This window comes from Myiozetetes cayanensis, unplaced genomic scaffold (assembly GCF_022539395.1).
Source record: "Myiozetetes cayanensis isolate MyiCay16 unplaced genomic scaffold, myiCay2020 scf85, whole genome shotgun sequence".
Lineage (NCBI taxonomy): Eukaryota > Metazoa > Chordata > Aves > Passeriformes > Tyrannidae > Myiozetetes > Myiozetetes cayanensis.
Genome location: NW_026088130.1, coordinates 84733 through 111059, shown reverse-complemented (window position 1 = coordinate 111059; position 26327 = coordinate 84733). Strand labels below are relative to the sequence as shown.

Genomic DNA, 26327 nt, shown 5'->3' with positions numbered 1-26327 from the left:
GTATCAGTCAGTGTTTTATTAAACCAGCTATCTATATAGAGATATACAGAGGTGCCTTTCTATCAAAATGGCAACCATATTTTTCATCATTTACAATCATCATCCACAAGATCACTTCCTGCCAAACTGAGATAAGGGTGGTGGTACTTTAATGTCTTGACCTCTTTCCAGTTTCTTCTCACAGTCAACTAGATAGTTGACTCCATCAATGACAATCTGAACTAGTTCTACCTACAACAACAAGAAAAACAATAATAATAAAAGATTTAGGTAACATTTTAATAGAGGAAAGAAAAAATTGGCTTTGTATGGCAAAGGCTGCAAAAGTAAAGACAGACCCAAGGAGAGTCATGGGCACAGAGATCACACACAGGGAATATGGATCATGCACTGATTCAGTGGAAGCCAATAGTAATTCCCTTCTCCCTACCCCTTCTCTTGTTCATGCTGAGTTGGGTCTTCTGACAATAGAAATTTTCAAATAGGTCCCTAATTTCCACCAAATTCTGTTCCTACACATATCCCTATATAAATAAACAAACAGAAGCGCTTAAATAAAATGTTTAGGCACTAGTTTAGACACCTATTTCAAATGTTACCACTCTGAGGGTACAAGATCCTCCCCAGACATTTGCTGAGAACTACAGCATGTCAAAGCCATGGGTTCCCATCTGCTGTGTTCTCAAAATTTACATATTAGGACAAAGAAAGTGAAAAGGCATTTCCATGAATGTTGAGTCACCAGGCAGTTCTCTGTGAAGCAAAAAATGCAAGTAAAGAGGTTCTGATGTTTTGCCAACAGCATTTTGTGAAGTTTGGATTAATGCCTTTATCCAAATGCCTTTGGGCTTAAAAGCTATGGAACATTGTCTGACGTGGTAAATGACTGTGAAGACTACTGGCACTTTGTCTTCTATAGAAAGTGAGGGAGTTGTATTTTTATTGATGGATAGTAATGTGATATATAAGTAGCGCTGAAATGACTTGAAGAATCATGCAGAGCCCTCCCTTACTGTTTAGCATGCTTAAAGCATCTGTAGAAACTAAAACTTATTCTATGATATTAAGATATTAGTATAGTTTTGTGTGTCTGAAAAAACAAAAATTATGTTCTCCTATGAGAAAACAGTAAACTGAAAACTAATTGGAATGGGAGTGTAAGGAGGGGAAGAGACACACTCATTTCCCCAATCCAGTGGCACCATGAGCCGTGAATGCTTTGGGATGCATGGGGTAGGAGGAAGGTAGTGGGGGTTCTTTCACATGACTGGGAGTTGGTAGGATGGCAGGACTAGACTTTTGGCCACAGCCATTTAGACTAACTGGATGTGGTGGGTTGATCTTGGCTAGATGTCAGTTGCCCATCAAGACACTCTATCACTCCCCTCCTCAGCTGGGACTTGGGGGGGGAGAAAATAGTATGGGAGAAAACCTATATGGGTCAAGATAAAGGCAGTTTACTAAAGAAAAAACAAAGGTCATGCATGTACAAGCAATGGAAAAAACCCCAAAGATTTTATTCTCTACTTCCCATCAGCAAGTGATCTACAGCCTCTTCCCGGGAAGCAGGGCTTCATCATGCGTAGTGGTTGCTCCAGAAGGCAAAAACTGTAAATAACAAATGCCATCCCCTCCTCCTCTATCCTCTTAGCTTTTATATATGAACAGATGTCATATGGTCTGGAATAGCCCTTTGGCCAGTTTGGGTCAGCTGTCCTAGTTATGTCCCCTCCCAAGATCTTGCCCACACTCAGTCTATTGGGGGGCAGGGGGGCATAATGTTGGAAAGACAGCATTGGTGCTGTGCCAGCACTGCTCAGCAGTAGCCAAAACACTGATGTGTTATCAACACCTTTCTAGCTACCAATGCAAAGCACAGCACTATGGGGGCTGCTATGGGAAAGTTAACTCCATTCCAGCCAAACTCAATACAGTGAAAGTGCATGACTGAATCCTAAAAGGAAAACTGCATGTTAATCCAGTCTTGATTTCAGTGACTGATTCCCTGTATGGGTTAGTCCTCAAATCCTGCTTCTTTCCTCAGCATTTTGCACTGGGTACATCAGGTACCTGTCCAAGGTACAGTATCTAGCTCCATTCCCAGTGTACAACTTCAGTGAACCCCATTCAAAAAGATGGAGAGGGACTTTTTACAAGACCATGTAGTGATAGGAAAAGGGAGAATGGATTCAAACTGAGAGTAGGTTTAGATTAGATATTAAGAAGAAATTCTTTACTGTGAGGGTGGTGAGGCACTGGAACAGGTTGCCCAGAGAAGTTGTGGATGCCCCCTCCCTGGAAGTGTTCTAGGCCAGGTTGGATGGGGCCCTGAGCAACCTGGTCTAGTGGTAGGTGTCCCTGCCCATGGCAGAGGTGGTTGGGACTAGATGATCTTTAAGGTCCCTTCCAACTCAAACCATTCTATGTTTCTATGAATCTATGATTTCTAGATACCTAGCTCATATCCAGCACTATAGAGAGAACCTGTACACCTAGCTCATAGCTGTGTACTCTAGCAGGTATTTGGGTATAAAGGTTTGTGCTGTGATGCTGAGAAACATTGTCCCAAGGAAATTCTGTTACCACAGTCAAATGTTTTCAGTACCTGCACACTTTCAGCAAAATGCCTCAGCACATGATGTAAACAAGTCACATTTATGGAACTTGCTAAGGAACTTGTCATATTTGACAAACTGTATGCACAGTAGTAATTTTTTGTTTTGTAAGCCTGGATCAAATTCACTAGGTGAAAAAACTGCCATAGCTCTAAAAAGTGGCTCTAAATTCATAGTGAAATCAAATGGAGGGGAACTGACATATCAGTGCAGATTTGAGTTTAAAATCAAGGAAAAAACCAAACTGGTTACCTCTGATCGACCCATGCGGTCCAGGTTGGAGATATCATACACGTCTGCAACAGCTGCTGTGTCCACTCCACCAGTGCCACGCTTCTGCAGTCTCAAGTTCTCCAGGATTTTTGGAAACCTGGGATCCTAACAGAAAAAATAGGTTTGTTCATATTGTCTTTTGCCTTGCTTATTGTTATTATCCATGATCTAGTACCATCTCCAGAAAGACAGACAGTTTCCTCTGTCTTTGGATTATAGCCTGTCTTGGGGTCTGTCTGCTGAGTAGATAATTTTCCATTAAAAATATAACAATTTTCATAATACAAGTGTGCTCAATTAGTAATGCATTATGCCTGGGACCTAGCTGTTGCACATCTTGAAAACATCCAATTGCTGTAAACTGTCATTTTTTCTTTATAAATCACATGAAGACATTATTTACATCACTGACCTTTTAAACAATATATGTACCTTGCTAAGTTTTGTCAGCTTTACATGGACTCCGGCACGTAAACCAGTTCCTAGGTTCGAAGGACAAGTCAGAACATATCCAAGACGTTCATTCCACATGAATTCCCAGCCTCGTTCTTTAATTAATCTTTCAACCTATGAAGGTATAAAAAAAAGAGAGAAAAATAAAGAGAAAGAAATGCATACAAGCTTGTCATCTTCTGACACTTTTTTATAGATGAAATTCTTTTCACTTTAAATCTATGTTGATGATGAACTTCACTATTCACCAATGGAGGTGCATACATATATACTCAAGTAAAGTCTATTTTGGCTCTGGTATGAACCTTTGCATTCATCAGGCATCAAGTTCCCCAGTGAATATTACAAAAATTTCTTCATCATTTTCTAACTACCGTTAACTTGAAGGCTCTTTATCACTTTATCGTGTCCTTTGCCCATGAAGCCATATGCTTACATAGTAATTCTGGCTTGTATAATGTATAAATGATTTTCTAGCCTTTGTGCTTTTAGAGCCAAGTTACAAAGCATAAGTCCAAACATCTCAAACACTGTGGATAAAACAAAAGGAGCCAAAGCCTAGTTTTATATATTTTTCAAGGTGATTACATGATGCTAGGTGAAGGACACTTGATTTCTAAATGCTTAAATTTCACAGCCCTTCTTCCACTATGAAAAGACTACATAGCTCTGTCGTAAAACGCTGGGAGACACGAGCCAGGGCGATGCTTTTAAGTCTCGATTTATTGCTTCAGTAGCACTGCTTATATACGTTACAATCTATATTTGTAAAGTTCTGATTGGTCCACATTAGTTATTTTCTACAGAATCATTGGTTATATAGAACAAAGAAACTTACTATGATTGGTTAAAACTCTTAGCAACACATAATTTGAAGTAGGATAAACAACAGAATATGCTACATATTTTAAGGCCATAAATGTCAGTCTCTAAACATAAACATCCTTGAAGTAGAGCAGACTCTTCTTGTCCTTCCTTCTTATCTCCAGGACGGCTTCATCCTGTGCCCTTGTCCTTTTCCGTCCGCTATCTGTATCAGTTGCAGAGTATCTGCAGCTTCATGACCTCGTTCATGTAACCATTCTCGAGCAAGGCTCTCCACATAGCTCCTCTATAATGTAAGTGCTTTTGCAATTCACAGAATATCCTGAATTGGAAGGTACCCACAAGGATCATCGAGTCCAACTGCTAAGTGAATGGCCTATACAGATATTGTACCCATGACTTTGGCATTATTAGCACCATGTTCTAACCAACTAAACTAATCTTAGGGTCAGTAGTTCTAAATCCAGTTACAAAAGAGACTGAAATCATTATCCTCGGAAATATCACAAAGGTCTATTGACCTTTTAATAAGCTACTATTCTGTACACTCAGCTACACTTCTGAGACTTAATTCTGTGACCCAAATCCAATTTCAGTTCAGTAAAACCACTGTCAGAAGAGAATCAGATACCTATGCCAGTTCAGGTTCACAAGACCTCTGCAATATAGGCAAATAATTCCATTCTGCAGAAGGATACAAAAGAATGGACTATCCTGACATTTCAATATTGTGTGAGAATGCAGAAATTGCTTGTAAGAAACTAGACCAGATTTCCTGCCTCATGCACTTGCTCTGGTCACAGTTCCCAAAGCTATCTGACCACTTCATACGGCAAGGTCCAGAGGTCCACTTCTCTTGAACAAGAGGTAAGCACAGTAGCAGAGGAAAACATGGAAACAACATCCCCAAGCTGTCACTTAGACCACAATCCTGTACATTACTCAGTCTCATGGATATGCCCAAGAAGCATACCAGATCCCAGTGAATGACCTAGATGCCAACAAAGCATCCATTAGGCACTTTTGTTTTTCCATGTTCCCAAACTCACTGCATATTCAAAATTTCTTAGAGATGCTCTGAACTTACCTTCAGGGACCACTTCCACAATCAAATAATCATAGAATGCTTTGGGTTGGAGGAGACCTTAAAGATCATCTAGTTCCAATCCTCCTGCCATGGGCAGGGACACTTTTCACTAGACCAGGTTGTTCAGAGCCCCATCCAACCTGGTCTTGAACACTTCCAGGGAGGGGGCATCCACAACTTCTCTGGGCAACCTGTTTCAGTGCCTCACCACCCTCACAGAAAAAAATTTCTTCCAAATATCTAGTCTAAACTTGCCCTCTTTTAATTTGAAGTCATTCCTCCTTGTCCTGTCACTACATGCTCTTGTAAGAAGTCCCTCTCCAGCTTTCCTGTAGGCCCCCTTCAGGTAGTAGAAGGCTGCAATTAGGTCCCTCGAAACCTTCTCCAGGCTGAACAATCCCAACTCTCAGCCTTTCCTCGTAGGAGACGTGTTCTATCCCTCTAATCATCTTCATGGTCTTCCTCTGGAGTTGCTCCAACATGTCTCAGTCCTTCCTGTACTGAGGACCCAAGACCTGAATGCAATACTCCAAGTGGGGTCTCACAAAGGCAGAGAGGCAGATTCATCTCCCTCAACCTGCTGGCCATGCTTCTTTTGATGCAGCCCAGGATAGGATTCCGGGCTGCAAACACACATTGCCAGCTCAAGTCCTGCCTATCGTCCACCAGAACCCCCTAGTCCTTCTCGGCAGGACTGCTCTTGATCTGCTCATCCCACAGCCTGTACTGATTCCAGGGATTGCCCCAACCCAGGTGCAGCACCTTGCACTTGGTCTTATTAAATCTCATGAGATTCCCATAGGCCCACTTCTTGAGCTTGTCCAGGTCCCTCTGGATGGCATCCCATACTTCAGGGGTGTCAACTGTACCACACAGCTTGGTGTCATCTGCAAACTTACTGAGTATACTGATACCTTGGAGTTTTGATGTTTTAATTTTTTATTTTCGTAGACCTTAGAAGTAGTTATGTAGTAAATGTAGATTTTAGAGTAGCAGCATATTATCCCTTTACCCTTAACACACCAGCTCAAACCCCTGTTACCCATTCCCATATCAATTCCCTAAATTCCATAGCCTGTTTAGTCTTTTTTTCAAGGTAGAATTGTAGAAGAACACCCTAACCCTACGGAACAAGATATAGCCATAGACCCAACAACCTTCAGGCCTAGAATTCTGGAAGGCCTCCAAGGACATTACGTGCTCTGAGGAAGATGAAGAGGAAGAAGAGGGGGTCCCAAAACGCCCCCAGACCCAATTCCCAAGAGGCGTGGCGGGGGCAGAACCTGGGTGGTAACAGGACGGGGATTGGGCAAAAATCATTATAAAAACTGTGGACATCTGTATTTCGGGAGCGCGCTGGGGTATTCCAGAAAGCCTGGAGGCTCATTAAAACTTTTGTATCCTTATCTTTTCTCCTACCTAATTTGGCTTGGAGTCTTTTTTTTCCCCACAGCCATTTAGGCAACAATACACTCGATCCCATTGTTAATAACGCTGTCTCCAATATGGACCCCTGAAGGTCGCCACTCATCACTGATGTCCATCGGGCCTCTGAGCAGTTGACCACTACCCTCTGGATGTGACCGTTCAGACAATTATTTATCCATTTAACAGTCCACACATCCAATCCATCTCTTTCCAGTTTAGAGAGGATGTTGTGGGGGACTGTGTCAAAGGTCTCACAGAAGTCCAGATAAATGCCATTTGTAGTTTCTTCTTTGTTCACTGTTACAGCCACTCCATCATAAAAGGCTGCTAGATGGGTCAGACAGGACTTGCCCTTGGTGAAGCCATGATGGCTGTCTCTAATCACATCCCTGTTCTCCATGTGCCTTAGTATAGCTTCTAGAGGATCTGTTCCATGATCTTCCCAAGTGCAGAGGTGAGGCTGATAGGTCATTAGTTCTCAGGGTTCTCCTGATGCCTTTGAATTTTTTTGATTTTTAGCTTTTTGTAGATTTTAGAAGTTATTGTGTAGTAAATGTAGATTTTAATGTAGTTGTATAACCTTTCACACTTCAGAACAGTACTTAGAACTCACTAAACCCTTTTTTTGCCCATTTCATATCAGATTTTCTAAATTCTTCAGGCTTGTTTAGGCTCCTTTTCAAGGTAGAATTGTAGAAAACACCCTGTAAGAACATTTGCACCTTAGGTGTGAAGAACAAGATAGCATCATAGTCAAAGCAACCCTCAAACCTGGAACCTTAAAGGAGCTCCAAAGACAATACGTGCCCTGAAGAAGAGGAAGATGAGGAAGAAAGGGGTCTTAAGACCCCAGACTCAATTTCCAGAAGGGTGTGCCAGGGAGGATTTGGGGGGCAGATGATTCTGGGATTGGATGGACAATACTATAAAATTGTAGAGCCACTAGACACCATGCACATGCCTTTTTTTCTGTACTCCCCATGCCTGAAGGCCATCATTAAAGACCTACTCTTTATCTTATCTCTACTAAATTTGCCTGGAGTATTTATTTGCTCCTGATCTTAAGGCAACACTCCTTTCTACCCTTTTAAAAGATGGGTACAATGTTTCCCTTTTTCCAGTCACCTGGCACTTCACCTGGGTGCCAGGACTTTTCAAATATCATGAAGAGTGGCTTGGCAACTACATCAGCCAATTCCCTCAGAATGCTGGGATGCATCTCATTGGGTCCCATAGACTTATGTATGTTCTGGTTCTTCAGGTGGCCATGAATCTGATCTTTACTTAAAGTGGGAAGCACTTTGTTCCCCCAGTCCCCATCCTGCTGTCTATACACAGGAGAAGTGTGGAAAGAGAGGTTGCCTGTGGCGTTCGGTTTCAGGAAGAATGCCAGAAGGGCATTCTGGGAAATGAAGTCCAGGGTACTCTATCGCACATGCGCAGTGGAGTGCCTGATTATGATTGGTTAAGAAGGTCACATGTTGTGACATGTCACTATTCAAACTCCATATATAAGTCGTTGTTCCTTTCAATAAAGATGGTTCAGTTGCTGGTCATGCTGGTGTCTGAGTCTGTGCTGGGTTTATTGCTTATTATATTAATATTACACTACAGTTGCCATTGAAGACTGAAGAAAAATACTGTTGAGTACCTCAGCCTTCTCCTCATCCATTGGTACCAGTTTTCCAGCATTATCAGGAGGGATACACCTTCTTCGATCTTCCTTTTCTGCTAACATACCTGTAGAAGCCGTTTACAGTTCTGTGCTTTCCCTACTTTACCATGTGGTGTTTGTTTGGGTTTTTTTTCAGGTGAAGGCCTGTGTTGGTGTCTTTGAAGTGATATGGGAGTGCACAGTTGTATGAGCTATACAGCAGTTGGAGATTTCCTGAGACAGGAGAGTCTCTAGAAATCCAGAGAAGCTGGAGTGAAAGCTGCTTTGCCCAGAGTGAGAGGAATAAAGCAAGTGTTCCAATGAAAAAGAAGAATCACAGAATCATAGAATCATAGAATTAACTGGGTTGGAAGAGACCTCCGAGATCATCAAGTCCAACCCTTGATCCAACCCCACTGTGATTACTAGATCATGGCACTCAGTGCCACATCCAGCCTCATCTTAAAAACCTCCAGGGACGGTGAATCCACTACCTGTCTGGGCAGGCCATTCCAATACCTGATCAGTCTCTCTGTAAAGAACTTCTTTCTAATATCCAACCTAAACCTCCCCTGGCAGAGCTTAAGCCTGTGCCCTCTTGTCCTACTGCTGATTGCCTGGGAGAAGAGACCGACCCCCACCTGGCTACAATCTCCTCTCAGGTAGTTGTAGAGAGTGATGAGGTCACCCTGAGCCTTCTCTTCTCCAGACTAAACAATCCCAGCTCCCTCAGCCTCTCCTCATAGGACTTATGCTCAAGTCCCTTCACCAGCCTCATTGCTCTTTTCTGGACCTGCTCCAGCACCTCAATGTCTTTCCTGAACTGAGGGGCACAGAAATGAATACAATACTCAAGGTATGGCCTCACCAGCGCTGAGTACAGGGGAAGGATCACTTCCCTCGTCCTACTGGCCACACTGTTCTTGATACAGGCCAGGATGCCATTGGCCTTCTTGGCCACCTGGACACACTGCTGGCTCATGTTCAGCTTCCTGTCAATCGGCACCCCCAGATCCCTTTCCACCTGACTACTCTCCAGCCAATCTGTGCCCAGCCTGTAGCGTTGCAGGGGGTTGTTGTGGCCAAAGTGCAGGACCCGGCACTTGGCCTTGTTGAACTTCATCCCGTTGGAATCAGCCCAACTCTCCAGCCTATCCAGGTCCCTGTGCAGAGCCCTCCTGCCTTCCAGCAGGTCAACACTCCCTCCCAACTTGGTGTCTGCAAATTTGCTAATGATGGACTCAATCCCCTCATCTAAATCATTGATAAAGATGTTAAACAGGACTGGGCCCAGTATTGACCCCTGGGGGACACCACTGGTGACTGGCCGCCAGCTGGATGCAGCCCCATTCACCAGCACTCTCTGGGCCCAGCTATCCAGCCAGCTCTTAACCCAGTAGAGAGTGCCCCTGTCCAAGCCATGGGCTGCCAGCTTTTCCAGGAGTATATTATGGGAGACAGTGTCAAAGGCTTTGCTGAAGTCCAGATAGACCACATCCACAGCCTTCCCCTTATCCACCAGGCGGGTCATCTGATCATGAAAGGAGATCAGGTTGGTCAGACAGGACCTGCCCCTCCTAAACCCGTGCTGGCTGGGTCTGATCCCTTGTCCATCCTGTAGGTGCCGTGTGATTGCACCTAGGATGATCTGCTCCATACCTTTGCCAGGCACTGAGGTCAGGCTGACAGGCCTGTAGTTGCCCAGGTCCTCCTTGCAGCCCTAAAAAAATATTTCTTTAGCCATCCAGGGCTGAAGATTGTAGTATAAAAGCTAAAATGACATTTTACCTTTTTTTCGTCCAACTCGGATAACGATTTGTCTTTGTTTCCTTTTTTAACTGCTATTAATGTGGGTTGCTATTTGAATTGGTGTTACTTTATTTTGTTGCTTCTGGAGATGTCAGTTCAGTGTTAATCACACTAAGTAGTGCTGACAATAAACAAATAGTTATAATAAATTCATTGAGTTACTACCTCTTTTAAACCACGGCAAAATCTTTCAAACACCCGTTTCATGTTGCCACCCTTTTCCATGGAGATCACCCTGGTGTGGTCCTCTTCATTAATCCAGACAAGAAACGTCTTGTCATTGTTATGCCTGGTTGAGAGAAAAATGAGCAGCTTTAAAACACAAGATAAACCCTGAAAAATAACTCACAGTATCCATAGTTTCATTAGAGTCTTTCAGGACTGTGAAAAGGTTAAGCACTGCAAAATAACATTGCTCTGCACGGTTAAGGACATGAGCTACTTTCACAGCTTGATCCTCCATGCCAATGGAATTATGCAGATTTCTCAGGTCACAGTGAGAAGAGCAGTTTTCTCTGATCACATCATGCTGCCATGAAGCTAAGATATGAAGAACATGGCTTCAAACATGAACACAGTTGGGATGTACAGCTGCTAAGGGAACAGGCAAAGGCAGAAGCCAAATTCTGCATCTTAAGTCACTGGGGATGGTTTTTATTGTTCTTGGAAAATTGTGCAGTTAGAAAAAAACTGACTGGGGGCACAGCCCTGTGACCTTACTTAATTGTATTGTCTTCTAAATCAAATCTCAGTGCCCTTCATATTACTTAATAACACTGAATTGCCACATCAGTCAAATTATATGTCTGAGGAAAACACCTACATGTTGCTTCTGGACACTGCACTAAAGATGCTGGCTGGTCAATTAAGATAATACCTACAGAGAAGTTATCTACTCTTGTTCCAGACAGATCAGTCATGACTAGGTTTATATAGTTCTAGGTCAAACTCAAGATCACTTTCCTTGATTTTCTCCATTTTTTTCTATCTTTTGCAACAATCTTTCTACAGAATATAAAAAGTGATTGATAAGATCAGACTTGTACATACAAACAGTAGAATATGACCAAGTTTGAAACACATGAAATTTGAAACTTCACTGAGAGCCTAACTTGCAGCCTGCCTTTTACTGTAATTTACTTTTCACACTTTGACAATGCAAAACTGGACAGATGCAAGTATTCTGTGGCCTGACATTATAGAGAGGTCCAGTTATCTCATTTTCAGTCACATGCAAATATTCAGGGTAGGATTTTCCAGAGATTAATGTTGACCTGACTCAGTTTCTCCTTTAATTAAATGAGTCTTCCCATTGCTTCAAGGAATGCAGAGTGTGACAATACTGCATCATGTTCAGAAGCATATCCAGTATTATTCTGATAAGTTAAACCTGCTTTGTCAGGGAGCAGTAACTGTAAAACCTGATCAAAAGTCTGTGGAAATCTGTGAGGAATTTTTATTTCAGTGATCTTCCAATTAGTTCCCCTGTGCCTCTTTTAAATGTTCTAGGGAAATGATAAATCTGAGGCATTCTGTATATTGTCTCTACTACAAAACAGAAAAATCACTAACATTGTAAATACTATCCAGGAATTTCCTGAGTAAAACAGACCTGATTTTATCTTGTCTTACTTGCAAAATATGAGGCAGAAAGAAAAAAATGGAGTTATAGTGAATGGAAAATATTTCAGTGAGCCAGATTTGAAAACCTACCCTTCTTTTACACAAAATTGTTTTCTACGAGAGTACACATTATGACATCATCTCTGAAAGTCTTGAACCTACCTAGGGCGAGGAGATAGAAGGCTTCTCAAAATCCCTTTTAGCCTCATTTTCCAGAATTATAACATCTGGTAATCCCTACAAATATACCAGGATGCATTCAGATGCTAAGCATTGCACAGCTGCCTCCATGTGATAGGATGTGTGTGTGTGCACTGTACTGGGGGCTATTATCCCCTTCTCTAAAAATATTACATTCGAGCACAAAAAATATCAATGCTATAAAAGAAGAAACAGACATAAAAAAAACCCCCACCAAAATTCAAATGGTGGGTGAAAAGCTGTACATGAGCTGGCAATGTAGCTAGCAGCCAAGAAGGCCAATCATATCCTGGGCTGCATCTAAAGAAGGTCAAGGGAGGTAATTCTGCCCCTCTACTCCACTCTGGTGAGACCCCCACATGGAGTACTGCGTCCAGTTTTGGGGCCTTCAACATAAGAAGGATATGGACCTGCTAGAATGGGTCCAGAGGAGGATTCCAGATCATTCAGGTCCAGAGTCCTCAGCACAGGAAGGATATGGACCTGTTAGAGCAAGTCCAGAGGAGGGCCACAAAAATTATCAGAGAACTGGAACACCTCTTCTATGAAGACAGGCTGAGAGCATTGGGGTTGTTCAGCCTGGAGAAGAGAAGGCTCTGAGGAGACCTTATTGTAGCCTTTCAGTACTTTAAGGGGGCTTATAAGAAAGATAGTGACAAACTATTTAGCGGGGTCCATTGTGATAGGACAAGGGGTGATGGTTTTAAAATAAGAGAGGGTACATTTAGATTGGACATAAGGAAAAATTTTTTTACAATGAGAGTGGTGAAACACTGGAACAGGTTGCACAGAGAGGTGGTAGATGCTGCATCCCTGGAAACCTTCAAGGTCAGGTTGGATGGGACTCCAAGCAACCTGATCAAGTTGAAGATGTCCCTGCTTATTGCAGGGGGGGTGGACTAGATGACCTTTAAAGATCCCTTCCAACTCAAACTATTCTATGATTCTAACTGGTTTTGTATCCACTCTTTGTCCAGCTTATTTGGAGAAAAAGGATTACTTTCACCTTGGGAAATTAAAATAACATTCCATCTCTCAAAAGTGTGGAAGGGGAAAGGAATTTACAGTGCAATGTTCTGAAACTACTGCCAATGGTTCCTAGCTCCCAGTGTTGCTACAATCCAGTTTTAAGCCATATTTGTAACCTCATTATGCTCATTTAATGGTGATTCACAGGCTCTTTCTAAAATCAAACTTTTATCTTGAAATAAAAAAAACAGATAAAAAAACACATAGAAGGACCCATACTTATGGTGCTACATTGTGTTGCTGATATTAATGATTGTTTATGTAGAACCATATAATAATGGAATTACTTAGGTTGGAAAAGACATTTAAGACCATCAAGTCCAACCTCCAACCATTAACCTAACACTGCCAAGTCCAACACTAAACCATGTCCCTAAGTGCTACATCTACATCTTTTAAATACTTCCAGGGATGGTGACTCAACTGCTTCCCTGGGAACCCTCTTCCAATGCTTTACAAGCCTTTTGGTGAAGAAATTTCTCATAATATCCAATCTAAACCTCCCCTGGTTCAACTTGAAGCCATTTCTTCTTGTCCTATTGCTTGTTATCCAGGAGAATGCTGTGGGAAACTGTCAAAGGCTGTACCGAAGTCCAGCTAAACAATATCCACAGCCTTTCCCTCATCAGCAGGTCACCTTGTCATAGAAGGAGATCATGTTAGTCAAGCAGGACCTGCCTTTCATAAACCCATGCTGACTGGGCCTGATCCTATCCCCTGGCTGTCCTGTATATGCCATTTGATGGCACTCATGATGCTCCATGACCTTCCTGTGCACCCAGGTCAGACTGACAGGCCTGTAGTTCCCCAGATCCTCCTTCTGGCCCTTCTTGTAGGTGGGCTTCACATTTGGTAACTTCCAGTCAACTGGGACCTCCCTGGTTAGGCAGGACTACTGGTAAATGATTGAAAGTTGCTTGATGAGCGCTTCTGCCAGCTCCCTCAGTACCCTTGGAAGGATCCTTTTTGCCTTGGATTATGGGGGCTTCATTCTGCTCCCCATCTCTGTCTCCCAGCTCAGAACACTGGGTGCACTGAGAACAATTGGTCTTGCTTTTAGACTGATGCAAAGAAGGCATTAAGTACCTCAGCCTTTTCCTCATCCTCTGTCACTATGTTTCCCTCCCACATCCAACAAAGGATGGAGATTCTCCTTAGTTCTCCTTTGGTTGTGAATGTATTTACAGAAATTTTTTTTCTTGTCTTTTATGGCAGTAGCCAATTAAGTTCTAGCTGTGCTTCCTGGACTTCTTTGCCCTTCAGGACTGTCTCACAAGGGACTCTCTCAACCAGGCCCCTAAACAGGCCAAACAATCCCTAACATACAGGGCTACCCCAAGGCCTCTCCTTCCTTGCCTGTCCCCTCTGAAGAGTTTATAGCCATCCATTGCAGCACTCCAGTTCTGTGAGTCAACTCACCATGTTTTCATGACTGCAATTATATCATAGTTTTTCAGCTGTGCAATAACTTCCAACTCTTCTTGTTTGTTGCCCATGGTGCATGCACTTCGGTTGGGCTGAAGTGATCCTACCACCTTTATGTGGGAGAAGCCCTAATTCCTTTGTGACTGTTTTCAAGCTCTTCTGTAGTTTCTAACACTTCAACAGTCCTCGCATCTTTGCCATATCTTTGCCTTTATGAATATAAAGGTCTTAATTTTTTTTTCAATAATCATCTAAAACGCTACAAAAATATTTAAAAAACAAACTGAACATGCTGTGAGTATCAGTGTAGAGTGGCTGTGGGGTTAGGAGAAGCAAGGAGACTTGTAATACATATTTATAAACATGACACATGCTTCTACGCATCACACAACATACCAGATTCCTCTGGCATCTGGCCAGTCACGTGCCATCCCAGCACATGTTAGCAAAGGGGACACTGGCTTATCAAAGAGAAAATGATCCTGGACACCAAAATGGGACCAGAAAGAGAGAGACAAAAAGAGAAAGAGAAACAAAACAAAATTGAAGTTTATTAACACTGTCTTATGCATTTAATATGAAGGTAATCAATACAATTAAATCCCATAGCATGACTTGCGAACCTGATTCCTTCCTGACTAAAAGTATGAGAATGATATTGATAACACACTGATGTTTCAGTTGTTGCTAAGTAGTGCTTACCCTAAGTCAAGGACTTTTCAGTTTCCCATGCTCTGCCAGTGAGGAGATGCACAAGAAGCTGGGAGGTAGCTTTGCCAGGACAGTGGACCCGAACTGGCCAAGGGGATATTTCATACCATAGAATGTCATGCTCAGTATAAAAACTGAGGGGAGTTGGAACAGCTGAGGAGCAGCTGCATGGTACTTAGTTGCCAGCTGGGATTAAACCATGACAGACTTTTCTTGGCACCCAATATGGGACACAAAGGGTTGAGATAATGGCAGATCTGACAATACCATGTTAAAACAGCTTTGTTATATGCATTCATTGTATTGGTTTAGAAGCTGCTGGTCACAGTGTTGATTCATTTGCTCTCAGAACTGTTGTGCTTGTTCCCAGGGTTTTTTATGTAATACCTTACTTGCTGTATGTGTTCTCTGTGTATATTTATTGTCCTTGGGACCTGGGCTCAGATTATGATTGTAGTATACTTTGTAGTATTGGTTTATGATATGGTAGACTCACTGGTGGTGAAACTAAGGTGGTCTATGCACTCAGCATTGCTGACACCTCTGTACTTTGGGAGCCATCTACTGGGAAATATTAATAATTACATCTTTTGCCTTTTTTCTCCCAGAGAGTCAACCTATGGCCTAGATTCCTTCCTTCCTCCCTTCCTTCCTTCCTTCCTTCCTTCCTTCCTCCCTTCCTTCCTTCCTCCCTTCCTCCCAGTCCTGCTAGGAAACAGCATGTTGCTGAATATGGTTCAGGTCTTGTTTAAGGTTAAACAACTATTTAAGAACATCATGCAGAGATCGTTTCAAGGCTGTATAGTTATGAATGGCAGGGTGCGGGACAGTATGGGCAAGTACCTAGGAGAGTGGTCACCTCCATCCTTTTGGAACTCCTGAACAAGTGCAGAATCCTGAAAAACTAGTAAAATATTAGGAAAAAGTATGCTATCACCCTGGCAATTCCAGAGAGACGCAAATAGTTGTAAAGTGCTGGGGCCTGTCTAATGCCTACAGAGCCCTGTTCTACACTGCTCAGTACCCTCAGGGGGAAGAGAAGGTCTTTGGATCTGACAACAAAACAACAGACACTGCTGCTACTCCAACCCTGATGATAGACACTGTGGCTACTTGAACCCCAGTGACAGATCCTGTGCTTACTGCAAACCCCGTGATAGACACTGCCACTGAACCAGAGAATCAATCTGTGCTGGTATCAGTTGCCCCTATACACAAAAAGAACTGGACATGAAAGACATCTTGTTTAGTAAAGAAGGACAAGGAGAACAAAGAAGGGCCATCACAGGAACAGGAGGAAGAGACAGAACAAAAGAACCACTCGATACTTATCCCTGAGTGAGCTGCGGGATATGCGACAAGATTTCAGCTGTCATCCAGGTGAGGACATTATTAAATGTCTGCTCCAATGATAGGATAATGGGGATAAGAGTTTTGAATTAGAGGGTAGGGAAGCCAAGCAGCTGGAAACACTTTCTAGGGAAGCAGGCATTGACAAGGCAATTGGAAGAGGGACAGGAGTCCTTAGCCTCTGGAGGCAACTGTTGTCAAGAGTAAGGAAAAAGTAGCCCCACAAGGAAGATGTTATGTGTCACCCAGGCAAGTGGACCGCATTAGAGAAAGGTATCCAGTACCTCAGGGAATTAGCCATGCTGGAGTTGGTTTATTTTGACCTAAAAAATGCACAGTTACCAACAGATCCAGACAAAGTCCAGTGCACATGACTCATGTGGTGGAAATTTTTATGGAGCGCACCACCATCAAACACTAACCTATTTGCAACAATAAGCTGGAGAGACGTCTTGCCAGCAACAGTAAATGAAGTGGCTTGCCAACTCCAGGAATATGATGAAAAAATCTCTTTCTCTATCATCTCAACTGTGGAGAAACTGTTCAGGGAGTTTCAGCAATTCAGAGAGGATATCTCCTACTCCCCACCTGTACAGACACACATCTCAGATTTTAATAGCAGGCATTCTTCCACCCAAGAGGGAGGATATAGAATGTACACACCATGGGGTATCCCGGGGTTTTACTTGCAGGGCCACAGAGAGGACATGAGGAAGAGGGATGGAAAACCTACTTTGATCCTAGAGGTACAGGTGCAGGAATTGGATGGAAAAAAAATCACAAAAGGGGGTTCTTCCAGTAAAGTTGCAGCTCCAGGCTCCAGTGGGCAGTTTTCCAGGTTGAGTGGAAGGGTTGATCTACCTCCTGATCATATGGGAAGAGATTGTACTGTGTACCCTAATGTCATCAAGCTATGCAGAGGCAGAACCCATTTGCATTTCTGGAGTGACAAGAAGGATTCCAATGGCTGACTGGAGGCTGAAATCAGCATCACTGGGAATGAGTGACAAAAGCACGCCATTGTGACTGGCCCGGAGGTTCCATGAATCCTTGGCATAGACTATCTCAGGAGAGGGTATTTCAAGGACCCAAAAGGGTATCGATGGGCTTTTGGTATAGCTGCCTGGGAGACCCAGGAAATTAACCAACTATCTACCTTACCCAGTCTCTTGGAGAGGCACTGCTGAAGGTCAAAGAACAACAGGTGCTGATTGCTACCACAATGGTGCAACGGCTGCAATATTGCACCGAGACTATCATTCTCATCCATAAGTTGATTCATCTACTGGAGAGGCAGTGAGTAAGTAGCAGGACCCACTCATCCTTTAAGAACCCCATGTGCCCAGTCCAAAAGTCTAATGGAGAATGGACAGTAACAGTAGATTATCATGGCCTGAATAAAGTCATGCCACTGCTGAGTGCTGCCATAGCAGACATACTAGAACGTCTATGCAAAGTGGAATCAAAGGCAGCCTAGTGGTATGACACAAATGATGCCACTAATGCATTTTTCTCAATCTCTTTGGCAGCAGAGTGCATACCACAGTTCACTTTCATTTGGAGAGGCATCCAGTACACCTGGAATTGACTGCCCCAGTGGTGGAAACACAGTTCTACCATCTGCCATGGCCTAATTCAAACTGCACTGGAACCAGAATTAACAGCTATCTTTTATTTTCTGCCAGTACCACCCCTCAAGCAGAGCTTTTAAGAGCCTCTTTTTGTTAAGACAATGTAGTGGGTTTCTGTGGGCTGGGTTTTGGTAGTGGGGGGGAAAGGGGGGTCTACAGGGGTGGCTTCTGTTAGAAGCTGCTAGAACCTTTCCCTGTCCTGTGGAGCCAATGCCAGCCGGCTCCAGGACGGACTTCCTGCCACTGGCCAAGGTCAAGCCAATCAGGAGTAATAGTAACATCTCTGTGATAGCATATTTAAGAACAGAAAGTTGTTGCACAAAAAGAATTCCAGCCAGGGAAGAGTGGAGGGAGAACACGGGAAAACCAATGTAGACACCAAGGTCAGTGCAGAAGGAGGGGGAGGAGTGCTCCAGGAGCCAGAGCTGTGGCCCCTGCGGCCCGTGGAGGACCATTGGGGTTCAGAGACCCACCTGCAGCCCATGGAGGAGCCCATGCTGGAGCAGGTGTATGCATGAAGGAGGCTGTGACCCCGTGGGAGGTCCAAGATGGAGCAGGGTCCTGCTGGAGACCTGTGGCCCATGGGGAGGGAAGCCCACGCTGGAGCAGGTTTTTCCTGGGTAGGACTTGTGGCCCCTGTGGGGGGCCCATGGTGGTACAGCTCATTCACGAAGGACTACACCCCCATGGAGGAGTGACCCACGGGACAGCAGTTTGGGAAGAACTGCTGCCCAAGGGATGGACTCACGCTGGAGAGGTCCATCAAGGACTGTATCCTGTGGGAGGGACCCCACGGGAGCAGGGGAAGGACTCCTCTCTCTGAACAGCGGCAGAAACAACAACTGACCATAACTCCCATTCCCCATCCCCCTGCACCACTGAGGGGAGGAGGGAGAACATGGAAGGAAGGAGGGGTGGGGGGAAGGTGTTTTTAAGACTGTTTTATTTCTCACTCTTTGGCTCTTATCCTGTTCGTAATTAATTTAAGTACTATCCCCACTTTGAGTCTGTTTTGCCCATGAAGGTAATCAGTAATTGACCTCTCCCAGCTGTTAACTCATGAATCCTTAGCTGGTTTTTTTTCTTTCTCTCTGTCCAGTTACAAAAGGAGAGTGAGAGAGTGGCTTTAGTGGGTACCTGGCATCCAGCCAGGGTCAACCCACTACACACATGAAAATCTAAAAAGACTTTGTAAGAAAAGTTTTCATATAAATATTTGATCTACACATAGCAAAACAGAGAGCAGCATAAGAGAAGAAAGGAAGACAAGCAAGCAAGACCAAACTTAACACTAGGGGACCTTATGTCACTGCAAAACTTAAGGAGAGGTATAATTCTCCCCACTCATATGAGAAAATGAAGTTTTCTCTCTTTCACATACGCGCGCGCGTACACACACACACATTCTCTTTCTTTCTCTTAATGCTTTCAGAGACTTTTATCTTTAGTTAGTCATTCTTGATGTAAGTTTCTTTAAATTGCAATTGGATGGTCTTCCAGATTCTGGAGGTCCCTTTTGTCAGAGGAATCTCTGGGGATATATCATCTATTTGATGAAATTGAGAGTTGCTAAATTAACAAAGGACTAACTAAAGATACAGTTCATTGCTTGTAGTAGAAATCCTGATTTACCAGCAACTGTTTTTAAAGAACCCTAAACTAAAATACTTATGCTTGTACATTCATGTTCCTATGTTCCGGTGTTTTATTTTCTGTCAAATTATACTCTGTGAATATCATGATCTCTGTGTGTGTGTGTCACATTGAGAATTTGGTTCTTAGCCTATATGCTTGCTACCCTTGACCTTAGAGATCCCAAATGTGTAGATATAATTTGAACTAATTTCCCCAAATCAGTTTAATTTTGCATTTTCTCTGAGTGTACATATGGCTCTTATTCACATGCAAAAGTCCTACATGTCACATGGAGCTATACTTACATCAATAAGCTGCTGCTGATCATTCTCAGACATATTGGTCAAACTATAGTACTTTCCAGAAAGGTCTCCTTTCAGTCCAGCTAGAGCAGTGACTACAACATTTTCTACTTTTCTTCTCTCTGCCCTGGTACAAGCTGGAGGAAGGCTGAGGCCCCGGATGCTACGACCAGTACGTACACGTGATGAGAGGACATAGCGCTCATCAAATTGACCATGGGTGATCTGAAAGAAGAATATTTTTTAATTTACATACAGTTCCCCATTTTGTACACAACCATTTAAAAACCCCATGATACAAAAATGGGTCATCTTTCTGCCCAGGGATCTTGACCTTTCCTAGATATCACAAAACATTGGAAACCCTTCAGTGTTTCAGATATTAAGGGTTTTTTTAGGAACTCCAAAGTTCTTTTGCTGACTGAATGTGGCAAAGTAACCAGCTGATCCTTCTTATCTCCAGCATGGAATACAAAAAGATCTGAGTGGCTTTTGGAAATATGGATATGAATGTAGAAAGAAGGCCAGGTATGGAAATTCTTTTGAAAGAAGAAAGCCCAAGATGATGCTAATCAACACTGTTATTGAATGAGGAAGGAAATATTAAGCAATGTCAAAGACTTGACTGTGTGTGTGCAGGAGGGGGGAATGCTTTCACTCTGATCCTTAAATACATGGTTAACTTCAGCTCATGAACAGGTTCACAGTGCCATTAGGCAGAGGCCCAAATGTTTTGTAACAGTTGAGATCAATCCCTCTGTTAAGAATAAGGTAGGATGCAACTAACTTGCTGTTAGGGCCATGAGTGCACCGAGGAGCTCTGCAAACCTCTTTCACCCTCTCTCCACTGGGTTTTAGCCAGCTCTGATATTTTACACCTGTGTAACCATGGATCCAACAACTTTGAAAATAGCTGTCTGAAAAAGATCTATGAGAAGTTTCATTCGCACTCTTTACACCTTGGTTTGAGCTGCATTTAATCTAAGGCACCATTGGTCCTTGCCTGAGCTACTTTGTAGGTGTTGTGCCTGTGCCTGTGCCTGGCCTTGTACCCTGTTTATCCTGACCCTGCCTCACTGACCTGACCTCAGACTTGCCTTGTCACTATGGGTTTTTCTGTCAATCATTGGCCTGTTGGCTGAACCTCGTTTACCTGTTCTCTTCTTGCTTGGGTACTGCGGAAATGTGCCCTTCGTGAGCCCACTGTTTTGCCTGTCTTGCTATCACTTTTGGCTCCTGGCTTGCTCCTTTTGCATAGTCTTGTGCCTCTGACACTTCTGTATAATGTCAGGGTGTAATTGAATAAAGTAGTCAGGTGAACACTACAGGAGTCAGGTAAAAGTGGTCCAGTAAAGAAAGAAATTAGAAGAGAACAATAAGGAAAAGAAAGAAAGGCCATGTAGATGCTAGCCTGGTTTGTCCTTTTTCAGATGCTGAAAACCCCAGCAAACCTAAGCTGTAAACTAACAGTCTTGCAATAAAAAAGGGCAGAACCAGAGCTTGCTTCATTTAGTCATACTCCCTGTATGATGTGCCATTTCAGTCATTTGTGCCATTCCAGTTTCTTTAGCCAGTTTCTTCAATTTCTTTGGAGTTGGATCAAGGTAAAAAAAGTACTATTACATACAATATCATCATCGTAAGCAGCAGCACTGAATATCAATACTTTATTTAAATCCTACCTTGGATGCATCCAGGTCTGTGTGATGCTTCATTGTGCGTGGATCATAGCCATTATGCCTCACTTTAATGACAGGGTCAAAAATCTCAGCAAATACCTACGGAGTCAAGAGAATCTACAAAAAGTCTTCAGTACCATAGAAACACTTTAATGCACTAACTTCTCCTGTACCTTAGAAGCAGAACATGGAATTTCATACTCTGTCTCCTAACAATAAATTAGGAGATTGTGTCAAGAACAGTGTGACCAGCAGGATGAGGGAAGTGATTCTTCCCCTGTACTCAGTGCTGTTGAGGCCACACCTAGAGTACTGCATCTGGTTCTGGGCCCTTCAGTTCAGGAAGGATATTGAGGTGCTGGAGAAGGTCCAGAGAAGAGCAACCAGGCTGGTGAAGGGACTTGAGCACAAGTCCTATGAGGAGAGGCTGAGGGAGCTGGGGTTGTTTAGCCTGGAGAAGAGAAGGCTCAGGGGAGACCTCATCACTCTCTACAACTACCCGAAAGGAGGTTGTAACCAGGTGGGGGTTGGTCTCTTCTCCCAGGCAATCAGCAGTAAGACAAGAGTGCATAGTCTTAAGCTCTGCCAGGGGAAGTTTAGGTTGGATATTAGGAAGAAATTTTTTACAGAGAGGGTAATCAGGCATTGGAATGGGCTGCCCAGAGAGGTGATGGATTCACCATCCCTGGAGGTATTTAAGAAGAGACTGGATATGGCACTTAGTGCCATGGTCTAGTAACTGCAGTGGTAGCGGATCAAGGGTTGGACTTTATGATCTCAGAGGTCGTTTCTAACCTGGTTGATTCTATGATTCAATGAGATTATCAGTTGTGGATTTCAGTCATTTTGACCTAAACAGTGCTTTGTAGTGGTTGCTCATCTTCACAACAAAAATTACACCTTACTTTAGTTACAAGCTTATTCTAGTTACCACAGACAGGTACTGGATGTGGTGGCAACCAGATTAAATTTCAGGATTTATTAGCAACTAAAAAATACATTCAGTCCCCAGGCAGCTTGTGCCCTGTTCTTAGGTCATATAAGAATACTTGTCTTCACTATCATTGACTACTGGTGCTAGTTAGAACCATTTAGCACAGGTATGTCAACACTGATCACAATCACACCTTCCTTCTGTTGTTCAGTAATAACTCTAGCAGAGCTTTTCAAGGCAGTCACCATGTCTAAATAAGCAAAACAAATCACAGAAGCTGGTAGTCCCAGAATACCAGATGTCTTCTTTCATCTTGAGCAGCCTAGAATTTGGGATACTATTAAGAGATTGTATATTAATAGATATTGTTGTATGGTAGACTGAAGGAAGCAGACCACAGAGGTAAATAAAAATAAGGATTTTCTTTTTTTTCCATCCTAATACTGTCTTTGGCTTTTGTCATGGTCTAATAGTTATGGTTTAAAGATGCTTGGCACTTCACAGAAGCCATTTTCTTTTCAGTTCTGCCTCAGTTGTTTTACAGTGTAATTTCCATATTACCTTTATTTTGATGTCTCTTGTTGTTTTTCCATAAACTATGTTTAGTATTAGGAAAGAGAGCAGCTGTTGGAGGCAAATAGAGGATTGCTCCCAAGAAACCACATTTTATTGACTTTGACTGCAGTAGAGAGGGGTTCTTTAGCAATGCCTCATATTCAATGCATTTCCTAAAGTAGAATAGCATTCAAATCTTCATAAAGAGTAGGAAAAATGTACATGGCCTGCCCTTTATACATTATCTGGGATACAATTTTTCTTAGGAGTCCATATTCTACTATGAATGTGTTCATATAATGAGCTCCTGTGAACTATAGCATACAAACTGAAACAAATATGATAACATTGTGAAAATATTTTACCTCATAGGATTCTTCATCACCTGCAACCATACCCACAGTTTTAATAAAAGGATGGCCAGGATTGTCAACCCCGGTTTGGATACACTGGTCTAGGGTGTAGCCATTGGGAGTGATCTTGTCCCTTAGCCTAGCATAAATTGCTGGTGTGAGGCATTCAGCCATGCAGTTGTTATGTTTGCGGAGATCAGGATAGTCTGCACTGAAAAAAAAAACCAAAACAAAACAAGCACTTAATATGATATCTTTAAACAGTAATCCTTGCTAGTTTAAGAAACTACTTAAATGATCAGGAAATATGGAGAACACAGCATAGCTGGAAAATATAATTAGTTCTTGGTTTATACATATATTTGGTTTATGTGGCAAGATTTTTGTAGTGGAGGGGGCTGTAGGAATGGCTTCTGTGAGAAGAAATCAGGGACTGCCTCCATGCTCGAACAGAGCCAGTTTCAGCAGGCTCCAAAATGGACCCACCACTGTCCAAAGTTGCACCAATCAGTGAAGCTGGTGGTGCTTCTGTGATAACACATTTAAGAAAGGGTAAAAAACACTGCATAGCAGTTGTGATAGACAGAAGTAAGAAAAGATGTGAGAAAAACAACCCTGCATACACCAAGGTCACTGAAGAAGGAGGGGGAGGAGGTGCTCCAGGTGCCAGAACAGAGATTCCCCTGAAGCCCGTGGTGAAGACTGTGGTGAGGCAGGCTGTCTTCCTTCAGCCTGTGGAGGATCCCATGCCAGCGGAGATGGATGTACCCGGAAGGAAGCTGCAGCCCATGGTGAGCCCATAATAGAGCAGCCTCCTAGCAGGAACTGTGGCCCATGGAGAGTAGCCCATGCAGGAGCAGATTTTCGGGCAGGAACTGTGGCCCATGGAGAGTAGCCCATGCAGGAGCAGATTTTCGGGCAGGAACTGTGGTCTGTGGAGGACCCGTGCAGGAGCAGTTCTTGAAGAACTGCAGTTTGTTCTTGGGAAGGATCCACATTGAAGTTCATGAAGGATTGTATCCTGGATCAGGGGAACAGTGTGAGGAGGAAGTAGTGGCAAAGTGTTATGAGCTGATCAGAACCCCCATTCCCCATCCCTGCCTATGCCACTTGGCAGGGAGGAGACAGAAGAGTTAGGAGTGAAGTCAAGCCTCAGAAGAAGGAGGGTGTGAGGGACAGGTGATTTTAGTTTTTTTTTTATTTCTCGATATCCTACTCTGTTACAATTGATTGGGGATTGATTAAATTATTATTCCTCAAGTCAAGTCTGTTTTCCCCATGATGGTAATTGGTGAGTGATCTCTTTGTCCTTATCTCTACCCATGAGGTTTTTCATCTTATTTTCTCCCCCTGTCTTGCTGTGGAGGGGTAGTAAGAGAGTGGCTGTGTGGGTGTATGGCAGCCAGCCAAGGATAACCAATCACAATACATTGCACTGAAATTTAGGACATGAGGAATATTGAACTCACAAAGTACTCCACACTGCACTGCTGGGCAGCCCCACTAACAGACAATAACAGCTTTCTGTTACTTGGAGCAACCAGAAAAATGAATCCTTGAAAGTGTATTAAACCATGTTAAATCTCTGTTGAGACACTTATTGAAAATTAAAATCTCTCTAACATTGTTTTGTTCAAGTAGGAAATGAATTATGTTTAACTGGATGAGAGCTCTCATTCTGAGCTGAGATATTCTTGCAGCTTCGTGGACATCAGTGTAACTGTCTGATCTATATCAGCTGGAAATCTAACTATTTTACAGTATTTGGGGTTCTTTTAATGGTTTTATTTACAAAAAATTGTACAGTATAATAAAGCAGAGAAAATTACATTATGCTTTAGTAAATAATTTTTATGGGTCAGATCACATTTACCTTGTTTTGATAAATTTGCTTTATGCACAACCCCATTACTTTGATAAGAGTTTATTTGAGCTAAGATACTATTTGTCACAGAAAAAAAAAAAAAAAAAAGTCTGTCAAAGCCTGGTCCTTTCTTTTGGGTGGTTTTGTTTGGTTTGTTGTTTTTTTTTATTTTTTCACAAATATGGCCAGCAAAGTCAACTTACATATCTGTAGTTAGTTTTTAATTATCAACCAACTAGGTTTTAAACAGAATAAGGATAACTTCAAATACAGTAGTTATGTAAGAAATTTCTTTACTATTTGCATCATTAAAATACTTTTATAGTTTCTAATATTAGAGTCTATGCAATCAGCATGTCCAATAGACACTGAAAGCATTCAAGAGCTGACAAGATAAAATAAGGACTGAATTGGTGGTATGCCTAAAAATTGAACCATTTTTCAGGCTTGTCATTGTTTGGCAATGTTTTTGTAAGTGTGTTGATATGATCTCACATCCCTATTTTCTGTCCTTGAAGGCCATTGTCAGTGCTATCTAAAACTGGTGTTATTAATAAAGGATGCTGGGTTTTAGTTTGACAGTTAACAATTTATATGCAGAAACATAGTGTGTTTGCATGAGGGAATATGTACTCTGCAGCTTTAATGTGGATCTTCTTCCTCCAAAGAGTTAAATGCTATGCCTAGCCCAGTGAACTGGGTGCTATGCTCAGCTGACTACTTAACCCAAAGGGCTTACCTTGGAGGGAAGAGTTTTCGTTTTTCTTGAACAGCAGCCTTAACATTTTGCTTATTGAGGAGGTATCCAGTGGTTAGGATCCCTGTGCCTCCCGCTGCAAAGAATGCAGCAGTTGCATGGTCAACCAGGAGACGACAGAATGTGCTAGCCAT

The 26327-nt window shown here is 42.7% G+C and overlaps 1 protein-coding gene across 1 annotated transcript; it reads right to left on the bottom strand.

Moving 5' to 3' along the window:
- On the bottom strand, positions 1 to 26327 carry LOC126652431 (creatine kinase S-type, mitochondrial-like). Its single transcript, XM_050339165.1, has 9 exons — positions 26176 to 26327; positions 23585 to 23783; positions 21734 to 21829; positions 20055 to 20276; positions 14819 to 14904; positions 10310 to 10433; positions 3321 to 3455; positions 2868 to 2993; positions 1 to 231 (listed from the first exon to the last, which is right to left on the bottom strand). Exons 1-9 carry the CDS (start codon positions 26325 to 26327, stop codon positions 112 to 114), a joined length of 1260 nt encoding a protein of 419 aa, XP_050195122.1. The 3' UTR covers positions 1 to 111.